Source organism: Cebus imitator, unplaced genomic scaffold (assembly GCF_001604975.1).
Source record: "Cebus imitator isolate Cc_AM_T3 unplaced genomic scaffold, Cebus_imitator-1.0 Scaffold65, whole genome shotgun sequence".
Taxonomy (NCBI): domain Eukaryota; kingdom Metazoa; phylum Chordata; class Mammalia; order Primates; family Cebidae; genus Cebus; species Cebus imitator.
The window spans coordinates 4,427,237-4,453,488 of record NW_016107380.1 but is presented as its reverse complement, the minus strand read 5'-3'; the positions used below and the strand labels follow the sequence as shown (position 1 = coordinate 4,453,488).

Sequence of the window (26,252 nt, the reverse complement as noted above, 5' to 3'; positions counted from 1 at the left end):
GGGAGTATGTATGAATCAAACAACCTCTAGAGCCCAGAAAATTTCTTATCTAGAATGGGTTTTCCCCAATAATTTGGAGTAGTAGAGATTTTACTGCAGTAGACAGGAATGATAACAAAATGATAACATAAATCATTTCTGTAGAATATTGATTATCTGAAGTCAAATGACAGCCGATCATCATTTTGAAATAACTCATTAGTACTGTAAGTATGTGACAGAACCGAAATTTGTTTCTCATGATTCCTTAACACACAGATTGAAGAAGACAGAGTACAGGGGCATCAGGGAATTGGTGGTCAAGAAGGTGCTCTAGGGTTTTACACACACAGACACACACACAGACACACACACACACATACACACACAGAGAGAGAGATAGGGTGCCTAAGACAATGTTTACTGTTTTTTTTTTTTTCTTTTAAGAGACAGTCTGATTCTGTCACCCAGGGTGGAGTACAATTGTGTGATCCTAGCTCACTGCAGCCTTGACCTCCTGGGCTTAAGGGATCCTCTGGCATCAGCCCAGAATATCAAGGCTATGGGCACATGGCATCATGCCTGGCTATGTTTTTTTTTTAACCCAGACTGGTCTCAAACTCCTGGCCTCAAGCAATCCTCCTGCCTCGTCCTCCCAAAATGTTGTGATTACAGGCATGAGCCACTGTGCCCAGTCAATATTTACTCATTATGTGCAATGCACTCTGACATATTCTGTTCAATTGCATTTTCATTTTTTTCAAAATACTGGATGGAATCCACTGTGGGCTGGAATTGATTTCAGGGCCCACAAATGGGTCAGACCTTTTAGTCTGGGACACTCTGCCCTGGGGTTAGCTCTTGGGACTGGCTGCCTACCCTGTACATCATCCATTGGCCTAGGGTGGGAACAGCTACCCCCAGCAGATCCTGGTCACCTTCTATCACAAAATATTTTCATTTGTATTTTCAGCCAGACCCCTTCTATTAACATTTTTCCTTAATTTCTCCCCGTTCTTTTCCCAACTTAATCAGTAACTCTAGCAGAGTTACATAGAGGCCTCAGATACTGTGGTCTCCTGAGCTGATCCTTCCAATCCCTCTTGCAGCCCTGTAGTTGCAGGCTGCAGACAGATGGGTGCAGGAGTGAGCACATGTCTGGTCCATCTCACAGATACAGCCTTGATGGAATCAGCAAGAACAACCACCCCCAGGACTTCAGCCCAACATAAGCTAACAGAGGCAGTAAAAGCGCTCAGGTTAGATTGTCTTCACTTAACTGGGTAAGAGTGTCATCATGTCTTACTTTTCCATGTGTACCTGTTATATTGTTTCATCATGTCTCAAAGTAAAGGCTTTAAAAAAGAAAAAGAATGTTCTTGTTGGCATATTAATTGGGCAGATTTTACTTTTCTTATATTTTCTTGTTGCTAGCTCATGAGCATGGAGAAGACAGACACACCCAGAGTTCTAAGAAGTAGTGTCTTGATTCATCACCAGCTCTTCTGTGCTTTTTCTAGTTATGGGTTTAGTTTTGGTTTCCCTTCAATTAAAAAAAATTGATTGTAGTAAAATACACATAACACAAAAGTTACCATCCTAACCGTTTTTAAGTGTATAGCCCAGAACTGCTAAGTATGTTTCCAATGTGGTGCAACCAATCTGCAGAACTTTTTCCATCTTGCAAAATGGAAACTTTATACACATCAAACAACAATTCCCCATTTCTCCTTTCAGTGACCAGTCTTTAATATTGTGCTTTTTTTCCTATTTGACCTCTCTGTCACGTAGCAAAAACTGTGGATTTCTCAGATAACTCTAACACTCTCTTCTTCTACTTACTAAACGTCTGTACTTCCTGTTTACTAAATGGATATTTATTTGGTAGTGTCTTCCCTCTCACCGTCATGCTGATATGATGCATGTATGGTTTCATGTGTCATGTTCCCAGTCTCACTTTGGTATTTAAGAAAACCGTGGAAGGACATCAGAGGTCATGCATAGCATTTCTCCTGCCAGAGGCAGAAATAGAAACAAACTCTCTATGATTAGAACAACAACAAAAATTGCCTCAATAGTTCACTTTTTTTGTTTTTGTTTTTTTTTTCGAGACAAGAGTTTCACTCATTCACCCAGGCTGGAGTGCAGTGGCGGAATCTCGGCTCACTGCAACCTCTGCTTCCCGGGTTCAAGCACTTCTTGTGTCTCTGCTTCACAAGTAGCTGTGACTACAGATGCCCGCAACCACGCCCAGCTAATTTTTGTATTTTTAGTAGAGACAGGGTTTCTCCATGTTGGCCAGACTGGTCTTGAACTCCTGATCTCCTGATCCTCCCACCTCAGCCTCCCAAAGTGCTGGGATTACAGGCATGATTTAAATGGGCCAAGTGACAAACAAAGTCTTTTAACTGAGCACCAAATTTTAATTAGACATTCAAAGAGTATGGGAAACAACTGTATCCAGAAATTGTCTTGGTAAACCTGTGAGATTTGGTTTGCGAGTAAGTCCAAGACAAGAATAGGTGTAGTGGTGCTCTCCTCTTACCCTGCAGAGGCATGGAGAGGATTTCAGACCTTTAAGACTCTGATTACATGCTTTTAGCAACTACCCACTGATCTTTCCCCTTGGGTAGTATTTTGTGTCCACATCAGATATTGCTGACTTCCCACATCTACTACTGTCTTCATCCTTATTGATCCAATGAACACTCTATTTGTAGTGACAATTGTATCCCATTGATCGTCTCTGACATTTATTCTGTTGCCTTGGCTTGTATAATTGAAAGCCAGACATTGCTTCCCTAAGTGAGAAGCCTGCCACCAATTGGTGAGCAGTTGTCTTATGACTGAAAAGTGACTTCTCTAGGAAAATAACACAATCTGTCCTTGATAATCCTCTTGCTCAGAACTTAGAAATGGGGCCTTGGCCTTATGCTACTCCCACTTCTTTCAAGACAGTGTAAAACCAAAGGAAGTGTGGGAGTGCTACGCAAAAGAATCTGTGATAGAGTTTGTTTTCAAAGTTTTAAAAATGTAATGCTGATACTTTTTAATGAGGAGCTTGTTTAAACATGATTACACATAGGGATTCGAGACCTCTATTTTCTTCTTGAGGTTTAAGTAATTATTAGAATTTCAAAGGTAACTTGGAGACAAAAATAAAGACAAAGGAGGGTTCTTGCAACTAGTGAGGCTGCCTGCACTGTGGAACACTGTGAGCACTGGGTAAGAAGGCGGGGTCAGCTTAGCTTAGGGCCACACTCCTTCACCTCTGGAAGTTCTCTATGCTCATGAACTAGAGCTGAAGAGCATCTTGGGATCACCTTTTCTAGTGGGTCTTCAACTTTTTTGCAACTCAAGAAATATGTTGTCTCATATTTTCTTATATGAATCTTTACCTATGAAATACTACTACTAGTTCATACATTAATTAATAGCCCATACTTTTATTAACATTATTGTTATCACTACATTGTGAGTTCAACTAAGCAGAGATTTTTCTCTCTCTTATTGATGAATGTATCTCCAAACCTAGAACTACACCTAGCACTAAGTAGATGCTCAGTAAATAGTGGTTGAATTAATGATGCTTACTTGGGGCCAGACACTGAGCAAAACGCTTTGCATGCATGATTTGAAAACCAACTATGTATTGCATATACATTAACTGCATCCTTTTAAAAACAACCATAGGCATAATTTCCATCCATGGTTGCTGAGCAAGAGCTGGTGTAATATCAGAAACAACTACATGTTAGATAGTAGCTGCTACCTTATGTGCTGATGTTTTGGAAACGCTGAAAAGTCACAGGCCTCTCAAGGGTTGCAGGCCTCCAGCTTGGGGTCATTGATTCCTTATAGCATTTTCATTTTGCAGACAAGGAAACTTAGGTCCGTAGAGGGTTAGGTGAGTTGCACAGGGTCACACAGCTTCTCAGAAAAAGAGCCAGGACTCAACTGGGCACGGTGGCTCATTCCTGTAATCCCAGCACTTTGGGAGGCCGAGGCAGGTGGATCATGAGGTCAGGAGTTCAAGACCAGCCTGGCCAAGATGGTGAAAACCCATCTCTACCAAAAATACAAAAATTAGCTGGGCACGGTGGTGAGTGCCTGTAATCCTAGCTACTTAGGAGGCTGAGGCAAAGAATTGCCTGAATCTGGGTCGTGGAGGTTGCAGTAAGTCGGGATTGTGTCACCACACTCCAGACTGGGCCACAGGATGAGACTCCACCTCAAAAAAATAAATAAATAAAAAGCCAGGACTCTGGCCCAGTGCCTGGACTCACAGATGAATGAGGAACAACAGCGAATCTAGAACCCCTGGTTGATGCTTTTTAAAGTTTGAGGGGGCGTAGGTGGGAAATTAAATCAAAACCTTTATATTTTTATTGTACAGGTCATTAAAGGCCTGCATTGTAATGCCAGCTGAGTGAATCACTCTGTAGCCCGGATAGCCCAGAGTTTAACAACATAATCTACTCTGTTCAAGTTGATTATCTTCCTTTTGCATGGAGGAGTAGAGATTGCATGTAGCAGATGATGTGAATAATACACAGCTTCAAGTATTGTTTATTGTTCCCTCAAGGTGCTGTGCGGTGAATGAGGCAGAGAGAGAATTAGAGGCCTTGGCTTGATTCCTTGGGCTCCCCCAACCCCTAGACAGTGAAGTCACACCCCTTTCCTTCTGCTAGACAGCCAGCAGTCGGCCACCCACCCTGCACCATGCTGTGATGAGTTCCATGACTGCCTCAAGGATGATGTTGAATTTGTAACTCTGAGCCCTTTAATTCAGACACATTATGGTTCTAACCTCTATCTACTTAGTGTGTTAAAACAACTCTTCTTTATCAGAGAGTAGTTCATACTGGAGAAAATAATTTATTCTTGCATTGTTATATACACATTGCAGAAATATGCTTTAAGAAGGCTAGATATGAAAATGTTCCCTGTATTTTTGTCTATGTAGTGGTATAATCTGTGATTTTAAGTTTCTTATTTGCTTTTTTCTTTTAGAATGAACACGGTTTTGTGTGTGTGTCTGTGTGTGTGTGTGTTTACAATGAACAAGTACTCAGCTGTCAGCACATAAACATTTACAAATCTTAAATTAATGCTGCCCAACTTGGAAGGTTTCTGATTTCTTTGCCTTCAGTGAATTTCTCCCTGTGACCTCACAGTCCCTTTAGCACTTGGGTGTTTCCCGAGGCAGCGGTGCTAGAGCCCTCCTGTGGCCTGTGGCAGGATGGTACTCCTGGAACCCACAGGGACCATTATTTAGGAGATGGGCAGAGCCCCAAGGCAGGGGGAAGGTAGGTGGGTCTGGCTTTCTTCCAGAGTCAGCTGTGGCATGAGTGTCCAGAATGGTCCCTCCTTTTTTTGAGTCTGAAATAGGAACTCCCAGAGTCTAATAGAAGCGCATAAAAGGTGTCACGCGGCCAAATCAAAATGCTTCCTGACTTGCCTGCCATTTCTACCCATTCACCACTGACAAGGCCAACCTCTGATGGCACAGAAACTTGAGTGGTGAATATTTTTCTCCTTTTCTCCTTCCTTCCTTCCTTCCTTCCTTCCTTCCTTCCTTCCTTCCTTCCCTCCCTCCCTCCCTCCCTCCCTCCTTCCTTCCTTCCCTCCCTCCCTCCCTCTCTCTCTCTTTCTCTCTGTCTCTCTTCTTTCTTTCTGACAGAGACTCACTCTGCTGCCCAGCTTGGAGATGCAGTGACATGATCTCAGCTCACTGGAACCTCTGCCTCCCTGCAACCTCTGCCTCCCGGGTTCCAGTGATTCTCCTGCCTCAGCCTCTTGGGCAACTGTGATTATAGGCACGTGCCACCATACCTGGCTAATTTTGGTATTTTTAAAGTAGAGACAGGGTTTTACCATGTGGGCCAGGCTGTTCTCAAACTCCTGACCTCAGGTGATCTTCTTGCCTGGGCCTCCCAAAGTGCTGGGATTACAGGTGTGAGCCACTGTGCCCGGCCTCATTTTCTTTTTATGACAAATAATATCAAAACATGAGGACATTTGAAGAATCACCATTCATAGATGGTGCACCTGAGCAGTTTAAGGTTTCTTCTTTACCTTAACAGGACAATGAGAGGGAGACAGAGGGAAAATAAGGAGCGCTAGGTGGGAACCTGGACAGCGGCTGACTCTGCTGACCACTGTGCTGTCATCCTTTGTCTGTCAGCAAACCTTTGACTGGATGCTGCCAGCGCAGAACATTTCTTTTTCATAGATATAATATTGTGCTTTTATTTTTACTTAAAAATAGTAATAAACGTGAAGTTGTTCTTCATTTCCAACTCCCATCCCCCATCCCCTGCCACAGATGGGGCCTTCTGCCACCACCTTTGGCCCCAGCCTTTTTATCTGGCACAGTAAGGACAGCGCCCCCATGCCTTGTCCCCCTGAGCTCACCTGAGCCTGCAGGACTGTCTCTTGTTCCTTCAGCACTTTGGCCTGAAGTTTCCACTCTGCCGCCTGGTTCAGCAACTATGAGAAGAGTGTGTGGAAAGATGGTCAGATTTGCCTTTTAGATTACCATTTGGCTGTAATTTGTCTATAAAACTTAACCTGCTCATTAACCTCCTTAAGTAATTTTTGGGAACTTTGAAAAGAATTTAAGAAAGCTAAAAAACAAAACAAAACAAACAGGCCCAGCATGGTGGCTCATGCCTGTGATCCCAGCAATTTGAGTGGCCAATCTGGGAGGACTGCTGGAGGCCAGGAGTTTGAGACCAGCTGGACTACATAGGGAGACCTTGTCACTAAAAAAAAAAAAAAAAACTACAAAAATTAGTAAGGGGCGATGGTGCATGCCTGCAGTCCCAGCAACTCGAGAGGCAGAGGCAGGAGGATTACTTGAGCCCAGGAATCCCAGGTTGCAATGAGCTTTGATGGCACTGATGCACTCTAGCCTGGGCAACAGAGTGGGACTCCATTTCTAAAAGAAAGAAAAAGAAAGCCAAGAAAACAATTGGTCTAAAAAAGTTGGATTCTCAACGATAAACTATTAGTTTTAATGAAAAAAATAAAAAAGAAAAATAGTCTTCAGCTCAAGTATGAATCACACAAAACTCAACTTCCCACCACATTCTGGAACCTTCTTTAGCAATCCTGGCCAACAGTCATTCAGGCTCTGCTTGACCTCTCCAGAACATCCCCACTTGCGGCACTTTTGTCAGCAACCTTTTTTTTTTTTTTTGAGACGGAGTTTCGCTCTTGTTACCCAGGCTGGAGTGCAATGGCGCGATCTCGGCTCACCGCAACCTCCGCCTCCTGGGTTCAAGCAATTCTCCTGCCTCAGCCTCCCGAGTAGCTGGGAGTACAGGCGTGCGCCACCATGCCCAGCTAATTTTTGTATTTTTAGTAGAGACGGGGTTTCACCATGTTGATCAGGATGGTCTCGATCTCTTGACCTCGTGATCCACCTGCCTCGGCCTCCCAAAGTGCTGGGATTACAAGCATGAGCCACCGCGCCCGGCCCCAGCTAATTTTTTGTATTTTTAGTAGAGACGGGGTTTCACCATGTTGACCAGGATGGTCTCGATCTCTTGACCTCGTGATCCACCCGCCTTGGCCTCCCACAGTGCTGGGATTTCGCTTTTATCGCCCAGGCTAGAATGCAGTGGTATGATCTCAGCTCACTGCAACCTCTACCTCCTGGGTTCAAGCGATTCACCTGCTTCAGCCTCCTCAGTAGCTGGAATTACAGGCACCTGTCACCATGCCTGGCTAATTTTTGAATTTTTAATAGAGACAGGGTTTCGCCATGTTGACTAGGCTGGTCTTGAACTTTTGACCTCAGGTGATCCACTGCCTCAGCCTCACAAAGTGCTGGGATTACAGGTGTGAGCCACCATGCCCGGCCAACAACTGTTTCTTTGTAGTAAACCCAGAATTACTCTCCTAGACCACCGCTGCTGTCTACCATAGCACATGTGATATAATAAGAAATATGTATGTCCTTGGTCTTTGTCCCTGATTCCTGACACAGAGCTTCTAACGTGCATCAGAATCTCCTACAGAACATACTGAAATGCAGACGCCTCTCAGACAATAGGATTTAGGAAGTACAGGGTGTGACTGAAATCTGTGCTTAGAGAAAATACCCAGGACGGTGTGGATATTGGTGGTCTGTAGATTACATTTTGAGAAACATGGGTTAGAAATTTGACCTATTGGTCTAAATCCTGGCCCCTGAGAGCTGATGGCTTAGACTGAGAAGGTGATTTGGGCATCAAATGACACACTCATATATAATCGTGTAATTTTAACTTAAGATGAATGTCCACTTACTTATCAATTTTGAGGCAGGGCTGTGGTCTTTGTTTTGGGTATGTATTTTCTGACTGGAGTCCAGAGAGTTTTTTGTTTTGTTTTGTTTTATTATTTTTTTTTTAAAAAAAATCACAGGTTGTTGGGTTTGTGTTTGTGCGTGTGTCTGTGTGTGTGTTTAGCAATAGTGCTAGAACCTAAAAATACTTGTGAAGCAGCTTGACTGGATAATTCTCTAGAGTTTTCCACTTTCCGCCCAGTCTTTGACAGCTACCCATACCTAGTTTGACAGTTGTTTTTTGCCATTTGCTTGCATTTAGTCTTTCAAAGCACCAAGCATAATTTGCACAAGCAGTTTTTTGTTTTCATACATATATTTCATCAGTTTATGTAACATCCTGTTGATTTACACAAAAGTAAGTGCAATTGGAAAGGAAAGGTTTGTGCAAAGAGCTGATTCTTGGTAAGCTCCACCTTACTAAATGGGAGCAAATATTTGTAGCCCTTCCAGAGAGTGGCTTGGTAGACCTGTGAGTCAACGTGTTGTGGGCATCTGTCAGTGTGTTTTACAGAGACGATAGTGAACATCAGAAATCAATTTGGCTAGTCAGTCTGGTGTCAATCAATTAAGAAGTTTCTCGGCCGGGCGTGGTGGCTCACGCCTGTAATTCCAGCACTTTGGGAGGCCGAGGCAGGCGGGTCACCTGAGGTCAGGAATTCGAGACCAGCCTGGCCAATATGGTGAAACCCCATCTCTACTAAAAATATAAAAAATTAGCCAGGTGTGGTGGCGGGCACCTATAATCCTAGCTACTGGGGAGGCTGAGACAGGAAAATCGCTTGAACCCAAAGGTAGAGGTTGCAGTGAGCTGAAATTGAACCATTGCACTCCAGCCTGGGCAACAAGATTGAAATTCCGCCTCAAAAAGAAAAAAAAAATAAAAAAAGAAGTTTCTCTTGTAGTTGGAGATAGGCTGATTTAAATTTTCAACTTTTACTTTATCCCTATCGTAAAAACTGACCATGAAGTCCATGTATTACTTATGTAATCAGAACCAAAAAGAACAATAAAATCATGAAAGCATCTTTTTCCTCATCTAAGTTTGTCTTTTTCCCATGACCCAACCTCTCCATTTGTAAAATGGGTTGTATTTGTTCCTCTGTGCCTTCCAGGGTGCAAGGAAGGTTGATTCTCATAGAAATGCAACTGACAACCTGTGAGGGGACTGAGGCAGCTATAGAATAGAAGCTTTACAGTGTCCCCTCTGGCCATCTGAGAGGAGTGGTGGCACTGTGCCTGCTTATTGTGAGCTGGCTATGCAGCCTTGTGACTGGTGACCCCTGATCTCAAGGGAGGCTGGTGGCTGCCTATTCTGCCTGGGTGACTTGATATCTCATCACTTCCAAAAAGAAGTGCCAAGCTGCCACCCGGGTAGGTGGTGAGCTTCAAAGAACTGAGGGGAGCTCTCTGTCTTTGACTCAAATCTGTTTTGCTGAACCAGGGCAGGGTGCTAGTTTCTTGCTAAGGCTGGGTCATCTCAAACCTGCTCTCCAATGTCTGTCATGTGCATCTTTATCTAGTTCTTTCTCTGTCACGTCTCACATGTTGTATAACCAAGTACCGATATCCTATGGGAAGCATATTTTACCCAAGGGTAATTATACCAGTGGTGGAATTTCTGTTCTCTTGGATTGTGAATAATAATTCAATGTTTTATTTTTTCCTTTGAGAGCTAGGTTGTAGATGGATTTAATAAATTAATCTGTTTCTTAGGAGAACATGATTTCTGATTTGAAATTATCCAATGTCCACCAGGTTATGTTGTTCAAAATTTGTCTTTTTGTTGCCATGTTTGAAAAGTTATTTTAAAATTACTATTCTAACCAATTGAATTGATTCGGGTCTGATTTTAGGTAAATGAAAAGCTCCAGATCAAAATGTGAAATGGCCAAGTGTGAACAATTGGTCCATGGACTATGATTTACCTCTCTCTCACCCCAGCAACAGATAAACACTTCAACTCATACCTCTGAAACACACGTCTGAGTGTGATGCACCGTCAGAGAGAATGTGGGCTTTGGGAACAGAGGCACATAAGATCGAAACACATCTTGCTCAGTCAGCAGTGTGTGACTTTAACAAGTTGCATTTCCTCTTGAAGCCTCAATCATCTCATCCGTAGAATGGCCCTACAGTTTTTTCGGGGGTGCTTGAGATTAATGAAATACCAATAAACACCACCTCTCAATTTCCTCAGCCCCAAACTCAGGCGTCATCCTTGACTTTCTCCTTTTCTCTTTGTCACCAGCCTCAGGTCTGCAGCGCTGCCTGTTAATTTTACATTGGAAACAACTTTCATCCATCTCCACCCCTCTTTTCTGCTGCCATGTCCCTAAACCAAGTCATTGTCATATTTCATCTGGCTTGCTATAGTAGCCTCCTGTCTTCTTGCTCTCTTGTCCCTCTGCAGTCTGTGTTCCACCCAGGACCCAAATTAGTCTTAGCAGATGCAGAGCAGATTGTGTCATCACTTCCTTTGCAGAAGTACCCACTACTTTCCCATTATATTTAGAATGAAATCCAAATGACTTTTTCAGCCCTACAAAGCTACACCGTTTGGCTCCTGCTTACCTCTCCAACTTCATTTTGAACCCTTTCCCCATGCTCTTGCTTCCCTGACCTTTTCCTGTTTCTGGAGCACGCCAAACTGGTTCCAACACCAGGGTCTCTGTTGCTGCAGACGCTGGAGACAGACAGTGCTCCAAGTGGCAGCTCCTCATTGGGCAGGGCTTAGTTCAAGCATTCTTCCCTCCAGGAGGCCTTCCTGGTCACTCAGTCTAAAGTACCTCCCCTTCTTTGGCCTCTTCTCAGTTTCTCCTTATTTCCTTAGTAGCAGTAATTATTGTCTGAAATGACCTTTCCTTGTTTGTCTGTTGCCTGTCTCTTCCCAGTTAGACTCTAATCTCCGTAGTGGAGATGTCCCGTGCTGCTTAGCAGATAACAGGCACTTGAAAAACATGTGTTGAATGGACGAATGACTATTTTATGTAAAAAGTAGCGTAGATACAGTGCCTTAGACTTGGGTGGCTAATTTAGTTCTCCATAGAAGCTGGGGCTCTTTCTCCATCAGTCTAGTGTTCTTTGATCACCATAAAAACAACTTGCGGCCAGGTGCAGTGGCTCACGCCTGTAATCCCAGCACTTTGGGAAGCCAAGGTGGGCAGATCACGAGGACAAAAGATCAAGACCATCCTGACTAACATGGTGAAACCCCGTCTCTACTAAAAATACAAAAATTAGCCGGGGGTGGCAGTGCATGCGTATAGTCCCAGCCACTCGGGAGGTTGAGGCAGGAGAGTTGCTTGAACCTGGGAAGCAGAGACTGCATTAAGCCAAGGTCACACCACTGCACTCCAGCCTGTGCGACAGAGCGAAAGTCCATCTCAAAACAAACAAACACACAACAACAAAAAACAACTTGCTCAAATAGCCTCTGACACGGAGGTAGACCAGATATGCACAGTGACTAAAGTGATAAGTACGTATTCCTTTTCTCGTTTGTGTTGCTCCTCTGCTTCCTTCATCATTTCTTGTGCCTGCTCGAGTTTTGCATCCACCAGCTTCTGCTGTAGTTCTCTGTGCTTAAATATTTTGTCCAGATGCTAAGAAAAATAAAGTATACATAGAAAGTTTGGTTTATTATTGGTGCTTAAAAACATAAAACAAATTCACATTAATACATATTCTCCAGGTTTTAAGATTTAAAAGAAGAGAGGGATAAATGCATTGGCATCACTTATGGCTTTACACTAAAGCTGTAGATTGGTGAACCGCCCTGCCCCCCAACTTTGCACCACACACACAAAGGTAGCTACAAAAGGTAGAGGCACCAGAATTCAGCAGTATCAATGCCAAAAGATCCATACAATATTTTTCTAAATGTAACTATTAGATATGATGCTATTTATTATGCTAGACAGCACAGACAATGATGTATCAGTATACAATATACAGGGGCTGCAGTGGTATCATTTGGTATTTTGGGTCTTTCTGTGAATATGAAACCACTTTGAATCACAACATTAGTGCAATTTATCATGATGAATTCTCCACATTCTTGCCTCCAGTGTCGTGAGAAAGCCTTGGGGTGCCAGCATGTGGTCTGAGGTCTGTTAGTGAGGCCTGAGCCCCCTGAATTCTGCTCTGTTGCTCTGGTGGGGATGACAAGCCAAGGATCACAGACAAATTGATTTGCCAGTGTGCAGAACTCGCCACAATTTTGACCTCTGGACTTGTTTGGTGAAGAGAAACCTCCGACTCTACTTCAGTATGAACAACTTCCTGGTCACTGGGAGGTCCCATCAGAAACAGGACATGGAATTCTACCCTTAGGCTTTGCCTAGAACCAGTCCCAGGAATATACAACCAGTATACCAGTCCGTTCCCATCTGAGATCTCTCTGAAGCATATGGACAGTCTCCTTTCACTCCTTCCTTTCCTCTTCAGTCTGAACCTCCATTCTGGAGCTGGATTGATCCTCGTGACAAGATAAAATGGTAGCATGGCATTCTGGCTTACTGAGTGGAGTTTCTTGATTTACCTAACCACTGCGACCATATGCTATTGGCTCAGTTTTGTGCTTGATAAAGTCTTAGCATGTTGCCAACAGAGCTACTTTGACTATGTTATGTTACATTTTAAAGCAGAGATTTAAAGTTTGGGCGGGATAGGGAAGGATGTATATCTAAATCCCAAGAAGTTATCTGGAATCTTAAAAATACATTAAATATTAAAATATAATTATGGGATAACAAAAGACCTTGATTGTCACCCTAATATAACCTATTCAAAGTAAAAGGCTTTTGGCTCTTGTGACTATGGGTTAGTGGTTTAATCTCTTAGCTTCTGCTTCCCATCTATAAGATATGGGTAATAAATTATTATCTAGTACACAAGATTGTTGACACAATTAATGCCATATGGTATGTCAAGTACAGCACTTAGCACATTGCCTGATAACAAACTAAGCACTGAATAAATGACATCATTATTACTACAATGATTACATTATTATACGATTATTGGTCTGCTGGGGTGCGTCGAATACAGACTTAATTTAGATGACATGGCAATTCTTAAGAGTGCATGAGTTATTTTTGGCTATACAAGAGGGTTTCTAAAAGGCTGAGAAATATTATTTTCAAGGAAAACTTTGCCCACAGCCTATCACTTTCTATTTATTGCCTTTACTTTGCAGTGATGCCAGTTTTGAAGAAATCCCATCTGACTTTCAGTCAGGTATTTTGTAAGACCATCTGTCTTCATTTTGGCTAGTCAAGGAAATCCAATCCTAAGTATTAATCAGTTGAGAGGGCTGGCCGTAACTGTCTTATTAACCAAGCTCCCACCTTCACCACCCAGATCCCGATCTGTGTACTGTTCTAAGTTGTTTGATGTGGTTCTCACCTCCTCTCTGAGCTCATACTGATCAATGATGCTTTTCAGCTTTTCTGCAAGCTCTGTGTTCTCCTGACAGAGCTTCATATTTCGCTCACTCTGCTGCTCAATCTGGCCCTGGATGTCCGTGAGGGTACTCTGGAAATGACTTGTGATTTCCTTCCTTTTCTCTTCTTCCTCACGTGCCCGCTGAAGGGCCTCTTCCTGCAGATAAAAAGCAAAACATTTTGTTTAAACGCACCCTGGGTTTATAGAACTCAGGATTAGGCCACCAAAAGGAGATTAGTGTGCAGAGTAGGTGGGACTTCTTTTTTTCTCCGTTTTCTAGAACTAAGGCTGCTCAGCCCCAAAATAAATGTATGAGTAAAGGTTTCAGCTGTGAGCACACAGTTACTCAGAGCAGGTGCTGTGAAGGCCTTGAATTTGTAGTCGGTGATGAATAGACTTGTTTTAAAGATGACAGGTCTCTTGCTGAGTGAATGAACTGCAGCGATTTCTAACAAACACACAGTCACATGATTTTGATCTCTTGTCTGTGGCCTGAGAAAACGGCCCCTTGAGTTTGCTGATTGATGAGACAGATCATGTGTTTCTTTGGGTTGGTAAAGGAAGAACCACAGATCTTACATTTCCCTGTAAAAACATGGCATATTAACCACATAATTGTATTACCCAAGTTTTGTAAATATAAGTGATCACAATAAAAATTTTCTCTTCATGAGAAAAAAACTTTCATCAAAAAGCTTTAAAAAAGGAAACTAAGATAGCATAGCTCAATTACAGCCATTCAAGAAGATAAAAGGGAATCTTTCCAAATATACTAGATATTATTTTGTTTTTGAAAGAATAATCATTAAATGTGTCACAAAGGGTAATTAAAATGTTCAATGTAAATTTTGAATCTGAAAGCAATATTAAGTTTCAAATCTTCTTTAACTCTAAAGTGAAACATCTAATTTTCCTTCTTCTGCTTTGTTAACATTGAAGAATTGCAAATTAACTTTTATATCATTTCTGTTCTCTTTTCTCCTGAATCAAAACTCTCCATTCATTGCTAACCACTGACAATGAGCTCCAATTTCCTTCATATCTATATTGGGAATTGCTTTGTGATTGTTATTCTCATTCTTTTCAAAGAAAAGGGTTTAATCTTGCTACATCCTACCAAAGATAGAGACACTTACGTGGCTGACAAATGATACAGACATTTTAGGATTCCTTTCGGTTCTGATTAATTATTAATATGAAAGCTTGCTTTGTTGTTGGCAAGTAAAATTATACTGCATTTGATTGCCTACCAAGTTCAAATTATGTAACAGGATTTTTTAAAAGAAATAATAGTTTTTAACAGAAGTAATTGTACAGACCTTTATCATAACAGAATAATGTGATCAAAATAGAAACTGATGCTGAAAATATATGCTCTAAAAATATTTTAATTTGCTGGGCATGGCAGCTCACTCCTGTAATCCCAGCACTTTGGGAGGCTGAGGCAGGCGGATCACCTGAGGTCAGGAGTTCAAGACCAGCCTGGCCAACGTGGTGAAACCCCACCTCTACTAAAAATACAAAATTAGCTGGGCATGGTGGCACACGCCTCTGATCCCAGCTACTTGGAAGGCTGAGGCAAGAGAATTGCTTGAACCCGGGAGGCAGAGGTTGCAGTGAGTGTAGACCTTGCCATTGCACTCCAGCCTGGTCAAACTAGTGCAAAACTTCATCTCAAAAAAAGAAAAAAGAAAAGAAAAAATTTATATATATATATATATATTTTTTTTAATTTATCATTAGGTTTCTTCTTTCATCTACAATAATAACACATTTCCTAATTCTAATGTGACTCCTGATATCAGAATCATAACTTATACATGTTATAAATGTTTGTTAAGCAACATCTTCTCAGGGGTATTAAAGATATCTGTACTTCCTAAACTGAAGAAATAAACTATCCAAGATGTTATTTTACCTGAACTTTGTATACCAACCCTTACTATATGTGTTTTGCTAAAAATAATTATGGCTACCAGCTAAGAGCAACTAAATACATACGTATGATTGTGATTGTTTCCTCATTGGTCCTGAATAGCTTAGAAGTCAGCAAGTTTGGAATCAGAACTACAGACCATGATTTGAATTCCATTTGTATTTATAAACATTCTGTGAATGAATGAATCGACCATCCCATGCAAGTCTGAGGTTTTTTTACTGGGCACTGGCTATAGAAAGAAGGTACAGATGTTAGGATGGCGCTAAGTAAATGTCAAACTAACAATCATAACCCCCAATCCTAGCCCAAAAAATGGCATTTTGCATTTTACATTATACTGGGTTTTTTTGTTGTTGTTTGAGATGAAGTCTCACTCTGTCGCCCAGGCTGGAGTGCGGTGGTGCAATCTCATCTCACTGCAACCTCTGCCTCACAAGTTCAAGTGATTCTCCTGCCTCAGCCTCCAAAGTAGCTGGGATTACAGGCAGGCATCACCACACCTAGCTAAATTTTTTTATTTTTAGTAGAGATGGGGTTTCACCATGTTGGCCGGGCTGGTCTCAAACTCCTGACCTCAGGTGATCTGCCCATTTTGTCCTCCCGAAGTGCCGGAATTACAGGCATTGAGCCACTGTGCCTGGCTTATATTGTTTTTCAATGAGACAAAAAGAAATCTAGCAAAATCTTATAAAATTTTACTCCATTGATAAAGGATTTTCAATCATTTGGACAGTGTCTGAGATCAAATGATCTTTTCTTTATCAACTACATTATTCGAAGTCAAAATAATGTCAATAAAATTGAGGGATAAAGTCTGAGACAACAAAGGAAAAAACCTTGCAAGCGTCACTGTGCATCTTCCAGCTGGTGCCGTGCCTGGCACATAAGCCATAGGTATTCCGTAAATGTTTATTTAATGAATCAATGAATTATTAATTTATGTACAGACATGTGAGTAGCTTGGACTAGATCATTCCTACAGTCCTTTCCACATTAAAAGTCTGTGATACCCTGATAACAAACACTTCTTATTTCTTTGGGAAAATCATGCTCCCTGAGACACTTATCCCTCTCTAAGTAGGCAGTTCTTTTTCAGTATAGTTTGAGGTTGAGATTTATCACTTCAGATATATGTAGTGTTTTGTTGAAACAAGCCCATGTCTCAGACTTTCATCAGTCCTTTCTTAAATTATCCTAAACTGTGAGGTTGTGTGTGTGTGTTTGTGTGTGTTTGACTCATTAAAGAAGCAGTTTTAATAAAGAAAAGTAAAAGCTAAAATTCGTGATGGTGGAAAGACCTAGTTACACATTGTCTTCCCAAGCTCCCAGCACACGGATTTTAGATTCAGGTGTACTTAAGCTGTTTCACTAGTATGGCCAAGGAAGCTCAAATCCAGTTGACCCTTCTGCAAATAACAACTATAAACTCTGGATGAAACACAAGAAACAATGATGACACCAAAGAGTAAACAAAATCAGACAGACTCTGGAGGGAAGTTGGCACTTGTATGTAAGTTTCCCATTTTTATAGCTTTCAGTTTGAGAGAAAACTGCAGTTGATGGGAGCACGAGGTGGGCAAAATTCTCATCTAAGACGTACGATCTTTCATGTTGGAGGAATAAGAATACAGAGCTCTGGACAAGTATAGTCCCTCAACAGTGACGAGGAGATGATCCAAAAAAAGAGAGAGTCAGAGAAATAGAGCCCAGATCCTGTGAATAAACTTTACTCAAATCCGACTGGCCTTGAGCCACACATTTGCAAAGTAGCCTAGCTAAGTAAAAAAGGACTGAACTGAGATTTCAGTTGCTGCTCAAGAGACAGAGTTTCTGGTTTGCGTCTAACCAAATTAACTGTCAGCTTAAAAAATAAACACTATTCAGCATACAGTAGAATCGAGATTCTCCACAACATAATAGTCACAACATCCAGGATCTGATAGACAATGGCTTGACATATGAACAACCAAGAAAACATGGCCTATTCTCAAAAGAAAAGACAATTCTAGTAGGCCTGTTCTACGATGCTGCAAATGTGGAATTAGCAGACAAGTATTTAAAAACATGTACTATAACTATGGTAAATGATGTAAAGCAAAATATTCCCTCAATGAATGAAAAGGTAGAAAGTAGGTGAGAGAAATGATCTATAAAAAAATGAAAATTCTGAAATTAAAAATTGCAAAATCTGAAATGTAAAAATCAGTGGATGAATATAGAACAGGATGAAAATGAGAGAGAAAAAAGAATCAGTGAATGTGAAGATAGACCAATCAAAACGATATAATCTAAAAGCAAAAGAGAAAAAGTATTGGTGAAGGATGTGAAGACTGGCTTGAAGACCTGTGGGACAATATCAAAAGAGGTAACACACATAGAGTATCTTAGAAGGAAGGAAGATGGAGAGAAAGTGGAGCAGAAAAAATATTTGAAGAAATAATGGCTGAAAAAATTCAAATTTGGTAAAATACATATATAATTACAGATACAAAAAAGCTTAGCAAATACCAAGTAGGATACATATGAAAAAAACACTCCTGGCCATAAGGCAGTAAAAGTTCTGAAAACCAAAGATCCATAGAAAGACATTGAAAAGGGCAGAGAAAAAGGGCTTATCACATAGGGGGGAACAATAATTCAAATGATTGTTGATTTTCATGAGAAATTTTAAAGGCCAGTATAGTGGAATATTTATATAAGGCTAAAGGGGGAAAAAAAAACCAAAACCCATGAATAGTTTCTCTCCATGCAAAATTCTATATCCAATGAATATAGCCTTCAATTAAAAGAAAACAAAGATGTTTTAAAGATAAAAGGCTACTAAGAGAATTGATTGCCAGCAAATTTGTACTATAAGAAATACCAGGCCTGGCATGGTGGCTCATGCCTGTAATCCCAGAACTTTGGGAGGCTGAGGTGGGAGGTGGGAGGATCACAAGGTCAAGAGATCGAGACCATCCTGGCCAACATGGTGACACCCCAACTCTACTAAAAATACAAAAATTAGCTGGGCGTGGTGGTGCACGCCTGTAGTCCCAGCTACTCAGGAGGCTGAGGCAGGAGAATCACTTGAACCCAGGAGGCGGGGGTTGAAGTGAGCTGAGATTGCGCTGTTGCACTCCAGCCTGATGACAGAGCAAGACTCCATCTCAAAAAAAAAGAAAGAAAGAAAGAAAAAGAAAAAAAGAAATACTGAAGGAAGTACTTCAGGCTGAGGGAAAATGACATCAGATAGAAATGTGAAGCTACAGAATGAACAAGAACTGTCAGGAATGGTAAACATCTGGGTAAATAAAAGGAATAGTTTTTGCCTTTAATTTAAAAAGAAATACATATAATTATTTAAATTAAAATTTATAATAATGTCTCATTGGCTTTACAAAAGTATGTATATATAATATATATAGTAATGATAGCTTAAAGGCTGAGGGAGTATATTGTTCTATTTAGTTGCGGTGTTTCTACATGTTATGTGAACTAATAAGACAACATTAACTTCAGGAAGACTATGAAAAATTAAGCATGCATATTGTAATCACAGAGCAACTACTAAAGATAATGCAAAGTGTTATAATTTAAAAATACGAGAGATAAATTAAAATGTGATTTTAAAATATTCAAATAATCCAAAGGAAGGTAGGAAAAGAAAAGAAGCAGCAGAAAGTAGAGGTGACAAATAGTAAACAAATAATAAAATGGTAGGCATATATCAAACCACATCCATAAGTACATTATATGTTAATGGGCTAGTACTGCAATGAAAAGGCAGATACTGTAGGAATGAAAAGAAGCAAGATTCAGCTACATGCTATCTTAAGGGCATGCACTTTAAATATAAAGACCCAGGCTGAAAGTGAATAAGTGTAAAGAGATACACCATGCAAACAATAAGAGTAAGAAACTAGATTGACTAAATTAGTATCAGATAATGTAGACATCAAGATAAATATTATTACTAAGAGACATTTCATAACGGTAAAATGACCAATTCATCAATATATAATCATAAATGTATATACACCTAATGTTAATGCTTCAAAGTACATAAAGCAGAAATGGACATAATTAAAATAAGTGGACAATTCCACAATTATACGAGGAGATTTTTAACTCTCATTCCTCAGCAACTGATAGATAAAAAATTCAAAAAAGACATAAACAATTTAAAGCTAATTGTTACTTATGCAATACTACACCCAACATCTAAAAAACATTCTTTTGAAGTCCATATGGTATCAAGATAGACCATGTATGATAGGTTATAAAAATTAAATAACACTTCTAAATCATCCCTGGGTCAAAAAAAATTAGTAAATCTGAACACATTTTGAATTTGATTTCTGATTTTAACATGTAAAATACGCTTGACTTTGGACAACCGATTTGGATTGCTGAGTGTCAGTTTCTTCATCAATAAAGTGGAAATATTAACCCTCACTGGGTTATCGTGAAGATTAAATAAAATAATGCATATAAAGCACTTAGCACAACTTCTGGCATAATAATGATACTTAATGTCATTGTTCATAATGGGAAGCCATTACTGAGGGTATATGGGCACACTTACAAGGTCTCTTGCCACTTTGATCATTCTGTTTTCTCAGTGGGGAAGGGTCTCTAGCTGGTTGGATGGTATTAATAAGATCTCTGTCTCTCTTTTTTTTTCTGAGACACTGGTCTGTCACTGAGGCTGGAGTGTAGTGGTATAATCATAGCTTACTGCAGGCTCTAACTTCTGGGCTCAAATGATCCTCCTGCCTCAGTCTCCCAGTAGCTGGGACTGCAGGGACGTGCCACACTCAGCTAATTTTCTTGATTTTTGGTAGAGATGACGTCTCACTATCATAAATGTTGCCAGGCTGGTCTCAAATTCCCAAGCTCAAGTGATCATCCTGCCTTCACCTCCCAAAATGCTTTGATTACAGGTGTGAGCCACTGTGACCAGCTGATCTTTCTTTCAATACTACCCAAGAAGACCACACTATGTCATTCCACTCTTCATATCTCTTTGTTGATAAATGATTCCACCCTATCTGATTTAATATTTATCTCCTTACTATGTAACATTACTGAGAGCCAGGGGATTTATGTAGACACACAGGGGATTTATGCATCCTTTGAATCCAAATCTTGAGTTGAAGATAATGCTTCCATCCTCAGGCCACCATTCAGCCCGGGTGTCTATCTTCAGTGCCATTGTTGACAAGATGCCAGTAGTCCATCTCCTAAACCTTGCAATTTGAGACTTCGACTTCATCACCCCACTTCTCCATTTCCCAGATATCAAAAAACAATTTGGAGTACGAGGAACCATGATTCTCTTGTATTTTTCTTTCTAACTCAATTGCACAAATTCAGCAATGATTTTCATGTACTCTGTTTCTTGAAGTATCTCCTTTTAAACACTTAGAATCATAACTACCTCATGGGAACATTGATGTCTAATTAATTATTGTTTGTCAAAAGCTTTAGGATCTTCAGCTGGAAAGGGGATTGGGGCTGAACACAGTATCATCTTGGAGAGCCCTGCATCTTGCTATATTGAATGCAGCTAGTGTCTCTGTGTAATCAAATTAACTACACTGCTAGGGCTTATGCTGTAATTAATGAAACCCGGGTGGACCAAATGAAGTGATCAGTCTATTATTTGTAGATTGAATAATTAAGCCTGAAGAGTTCAGTGCTTTTTCCAATAGCTTCTTCTTTTTTTTTTCAAATGACTATTGACATTTTGGCTCTCAATCTGACTTCATTTTGTCAATTGGGTTTGTGTCCATTTATCTCATGTCTAGCAGAATTCATTATAATGCCAAAAATGTTGAATCTTTACAAACGTATTTTTTATAAAGAACTAAGGCCTACCTTAGATACGAACTCAACATAATAAAAAGGTAAGGGGAATGGCATGCATCTGATTAGGGCCTGCACTGTATCAGGTATCATGTGGGTACCTTATATACTCAACTTCATCTAATTTTTTCCCAGCCACACAGTGAAGCTGGTCTAATCTCCATTTTACGGATGAGGAAAGAGCTCAAGGAGGTAAAATTATTTAAGGCTATAAGCAAGCAAGGGGCAGAGCCAGTATTTGAACCCAAGCCTCTCTGATTCTAAAATTCACACTCAGCCGGGTGCGGTGGCTCACACCTGTAATCCCAGCCCTTTGGGAGGCTGAGGTGGGAGGATCATGAGGTCAAGATATCAAGACCATCCTGGCCAACATGGTGAAACCCCGTCTCTACTAAAAATACAAAAATTAGCTGGGCATGGTGGTACGTGCCTGTAGTCCCAGCTACTCGGGAGGCTGAAGCAGGAGAATTGTTTCAACACGGGAGGCGGAGGTTGCAGTGAGCCGAGATGGCGCCACTGCACTCTAGCCTGGCGACAGAACGAAACTCCATCTTAAAATAAAATAAAATTCACACTCTTTCCACGAGTAGCAGAGGCCTGTGTCTGTGGCCCATGCAAGAAAGTATGTTATTCTGAGTCATGGGGACACATACCTTCAGAGTCTTGTTGTGTCTCTGCAGCTCCCGGCACAGACTCTCCAATTTGCTTCGAGCAAGGATAGCTCTGCTGTGCTCACCTTGTAACTGGTCCTTTTCTTTTTGAATTTGTATCTGTTTCTTTTGGAGGAGCTTTAACTTCTTTTGCTCAGTACGATGTTCATCCAACTGTACACATGGAAATACAAAATGGAAGAAAATGGCAGAAATCTCCTTGGAGTTGGTAGAAAAATAGCAAACCTAAAGATTACTCTATGGTTGTTTGGAAACATGTTTTCCTATTATCTCTTCCTTTGGAAGTAAATGAAATTAACAAATGTCACCTTTGTAGCACTTGTAGGTATAGTTTTTAGAGCATAGCATTTATAGGTTTTTTGTTATTAGTCTCTTTTTACTTGGATCTATTTTTGGATAGCCTAGAAATATTTTTCCTGAGTCTATCTAACCAATATTGGATAGCCAGACAACATTGAAAGGCAAGTCTCAGAATCTGTAAACTGCCAGAGTTCATGACGATGCCTTGCCCTGAGGCAATGATCAACAGGCTGTCTGCCTGGGTTGCATTTAGTTCTCATAATTCTTCCTTGAAACAAGCTTTTAGCACTATTTTTAAAAATAGGAAATAGAAAAGCAGCCTCCTGGTAAACAGAAAACGAAGTCCTCTTTATAATTTTGGCTCTGAGTGTGGATTGTTTGTGTGTGGGAAAGGAGAAGAGAAAGTACCCTTCCACTACCTAAGCATTGATGTGTTATCACCAAAGCATCAGAAATAGCTACTGCACGATTCAACAGCATGAATAGCAAATATCCATAACCTGCTGCACCCCACCCGCACCCGCTCTGTGCTTACAACAAATAAATCATTTTGCTGGTTTCCGCTGAGCCCAGGTGAGCTCTTCTCATGTTCCTCCAGCAGCCGTGACTAAAGTATTGTATCAGGACTGGTGTGGAACATGAAACCAACTTACCACTGTACTTTCCATCTCGGATGCTGAAGTTTCTAGAGTAGGGTTGTCAGTAAAATGCAGGACACCCAGTTCAATTTGAATTTCAAATAAATAAGAAATAATGTTTAGCATAGGTATTAATATACTCCATATATTGCATGAGACATACTTTTTCTGAAAAATTATCTATTGTTTACTGAAACGTAAACTTAACTGCGAGTAATGTATTTTTATTTGTTACATCAGGGAATATTATTATTAAGTTCTAGATCTGGTGTGGGGAGTATGAGGATCAACCTCAGAAGCCTCCAGAGAGAGATCAATGGACTCTCAAGAGTGTCAATCTCAGACCGACCATCACTGGGGCCACATTCAAGCAGTGGCCCTTTGTCCAGAGACATTTCCTCCACTGACCTCTCAGTTCCTGTAGTGCCTGGACGGTGGGTGCCTAAGCCAGGTAAATACTAGTCCTAATAACAACTTTGTTGGTGAACGGAAAGGAAAAGCCCTGGTGCTTCTGGACCTCAGGTGTTCTGGTGCCTCACAGAGCCTAATGCAAATGGATATAGATGCCACATAAGCCCTGACATGTGCCTCAGTTTCCCCATTTTAAAAAAGACGTTGGGGCCGGGCATGGTGGCTCACGCCTGTAATCCCAGCACTTTGGGAGGCTGAAGCGGGCAGATCACAAGGTCAGGAGATCAAGAGCATCCTGGCCAACATGGCGAAACGCCATCTCTACTAAAAATACAAAATTAGTGGGGCATGGTGGTTCGCTCCTGTAATTCCAGTTACTTGGAAGGCGGAGGCCAAAGAATCGCTTGAACCTGGGAGGCGGAGGTTACAGTGAGCCAAGATCATGCTACTGCACTCCAACCTGGGCGACAGAGTGAGACTCCATCTCAAATAAATAAATAAATAAAATAAAAATTAAAAAGCAGTTGTTCTTTCTAAGCAAGATGAACAACTGTCACACTTTCTTCAGTTCACACTCTCTTTCTTTCCTCTCTCCCTCCTGCCACCCTAAAATAAACATTTTAAACTATTGCCAGGTAAAGCTAAGGATATGTATGTATGATATTCTATCTTCATACTTACGTGCAATTTCTAGCTACTGGTAGAAATTAGCATTGGAAAAACAAGATCTACATTACTAAAAATATTGATTGAAACAGATTCCTCCTTGGAAAGTAAGTAATCTGTTTTTAAATATTTCTTATGCAAAGCTGCTCATAGAATAGATGTGGTCCTTTCATTTTGCACCATAGTTATTAGATAGGGGTGAAATTTCTTGTACTTATGTTTGGATTTTAAATGACCATTGTCAGCTCTTGAAATTTTTATACTGTAGGCCCGGTGCAGTGGCTCATGCCTGTAATCCCAGCACTTTGAGAGGCTGAGGAGGGCAGGTCACCTGAAGTCAAGAGGTCGAGACCAGACTGACCAAAACAGTGAAACCTTGTCTCTATCAAAAATACAAAAATTAGCCGGGTGTAATGGCAGGCACCTGTAATCCCAGCTACTTGGGAGGCTGAGGCAGGAGAATCACTTGAGCCTGCGTGGTGGAGGTTGCAGTGAGCTCAGATTGCATTATTGCACTCCAGCCTGGACGACAAGAGCAAGACTCCATCTCAAAAAAGAAAAAAAAAAAGAAATGTATATATTGCTATTGTTATTGCCATTCTGGTTTAGTCTTTACCTTCTGAAGATTAAACCATACGTCAGGGCTTCTGAACCCCAGTACAAGTGACATATTAGGCCAGATACTTCTTTGTTGTTGGGGCTGCCCTATGCCTTGTAGGTTGTTCAGCACCATCCCTGGCCCCTACCTGCTATATGCCACTAGCACTGCCCACTTGTGACACCCCAAAGTATCTCCAGACAGACATGCCTATTGTCACCTGGTGGACAAAACTGCCCCTGTTTAGGGAACACTGGAGAATGTGGCTTTATCAAGTGTCAGGAGGAAAACACCCTACAGGTGTTTCATAAGTTGAAAAGAGTAATAATTCGTGCTTGCTCATTGTCCATTTAATGTTTTATTTTGATTTTCAATTTTAATTTTTTTAGAGACAGAGTCTTGCTCAGTCAGCCAGGCTGGAGTGCAGTGGTGCAATCATTCATAGTTCACTGAAGCCTCAAACGCCTGGCTTAAGGCACCCTCCTGCCTCAGCCTCCTGAGTAGCTGGGACTACAGATGAGTGCCAGCATGCCCAGCTAATTTTTTTTGTAGAGATGGGTTCTCGCCATGTTGTCCAGGCTCGTCTTGAGGTCCTGAGCTCAAGCAATCCACCCGCCTTGGCCTCCCAAAGTGCAGGGATTACAGGCACAAGCCACTGCACTTGGTCTGTTTATTTTGTTTCTAATATTAAGCCAGATAATACACCAGAACTTTCCTTTATATTTAAAATTTTTAAAATTATTAACCAAGTAATTCAGTCAATATTCAAGTGATTCATGGCATCAGGGACAATGAACAATACACATTCCCTGCCCTCTAGGTTCTTACTGCCTAGCACAAGAAAGCAGACAGCTGTACGGCACTGTGACAGGCAATGCAGAGAAGGGGTTACTAACCAGCGCTGGAATATTCTAGAGAACTTCCAAGAGGAGGTAACATCTGAACGAGTCCTGTAAGTCTAATCTAAACATCAGGTTGAAGGAACAGGGGAGAAGCAGATATTCCCTCAAGGCAGAGGGTCCTGGCAGGTGCAAAGGAAGGTGAACACAAATGGGGAATGCGGATGGGGGAACAGGCGTGCGCCATCACACCCAGCTAATTCCACATTTTTTTGTTTTTGTAGACACAGGGTCTTGCTTTGTTGCCCAGCCTGGTCTCAAACTCCTGGTGTCAAGTGATCCTCCTGCCTCAGCCTCCCCAAAGTGCTAGAATTACAGGTAGGAGCCACCACACCACGCCCAGCCTTTAATGTTTTGCTTTTACTGCAAGGTCATCCAAATTTAGGATTTAGTTAGATCTACCTTACCTTGCTATCAAATAAAAACCCTTAACTTTCTGGCTTTTTTTTTTTTTGTAGTATGTGGATAATTTTGTTCACATATGTAGATGTGAAGTATGTGAACGCGTGGAGTTTCTT

At 41.0% G+C, this 26,252-nt stretch overlaps 1 protein-coding gene across 2 annotated transcripts in view; it reads right to left on the bottom strand.

The window, feature by feature from the left end:
• The window catches only part of TXLNB (taxilin beta), a 53,770-nt gene that overhangs the window by 10,195 nt on the left and 17,323 nt on the right, over nt 1-26,252 (bottom strand). For both annotated transcript variants that reach the window (XM_017530413.2, XM_017530414.2), the window contains exons 4-7: nt 22,205-22,375; nt 13,724-13,918; nt 11,800-11,919; nt 6,397-6,471 (exon numbers count right to left, since the gene is read on the bottom strand). In XM_017530413.2, the coding sequence (XP_017385902.1) occupies nt 6,397-6,471; nt 11,800-11,919; nt 13,724-13,918; nt 22,205-22,375 (561 nt within the window). The remainder of the gene's footprint in view (nt 1-6,396; nt 6,472-11,799; nt 11,920-13,723; nt 13,919-22,204; nt 22,376-26,252) is intronic.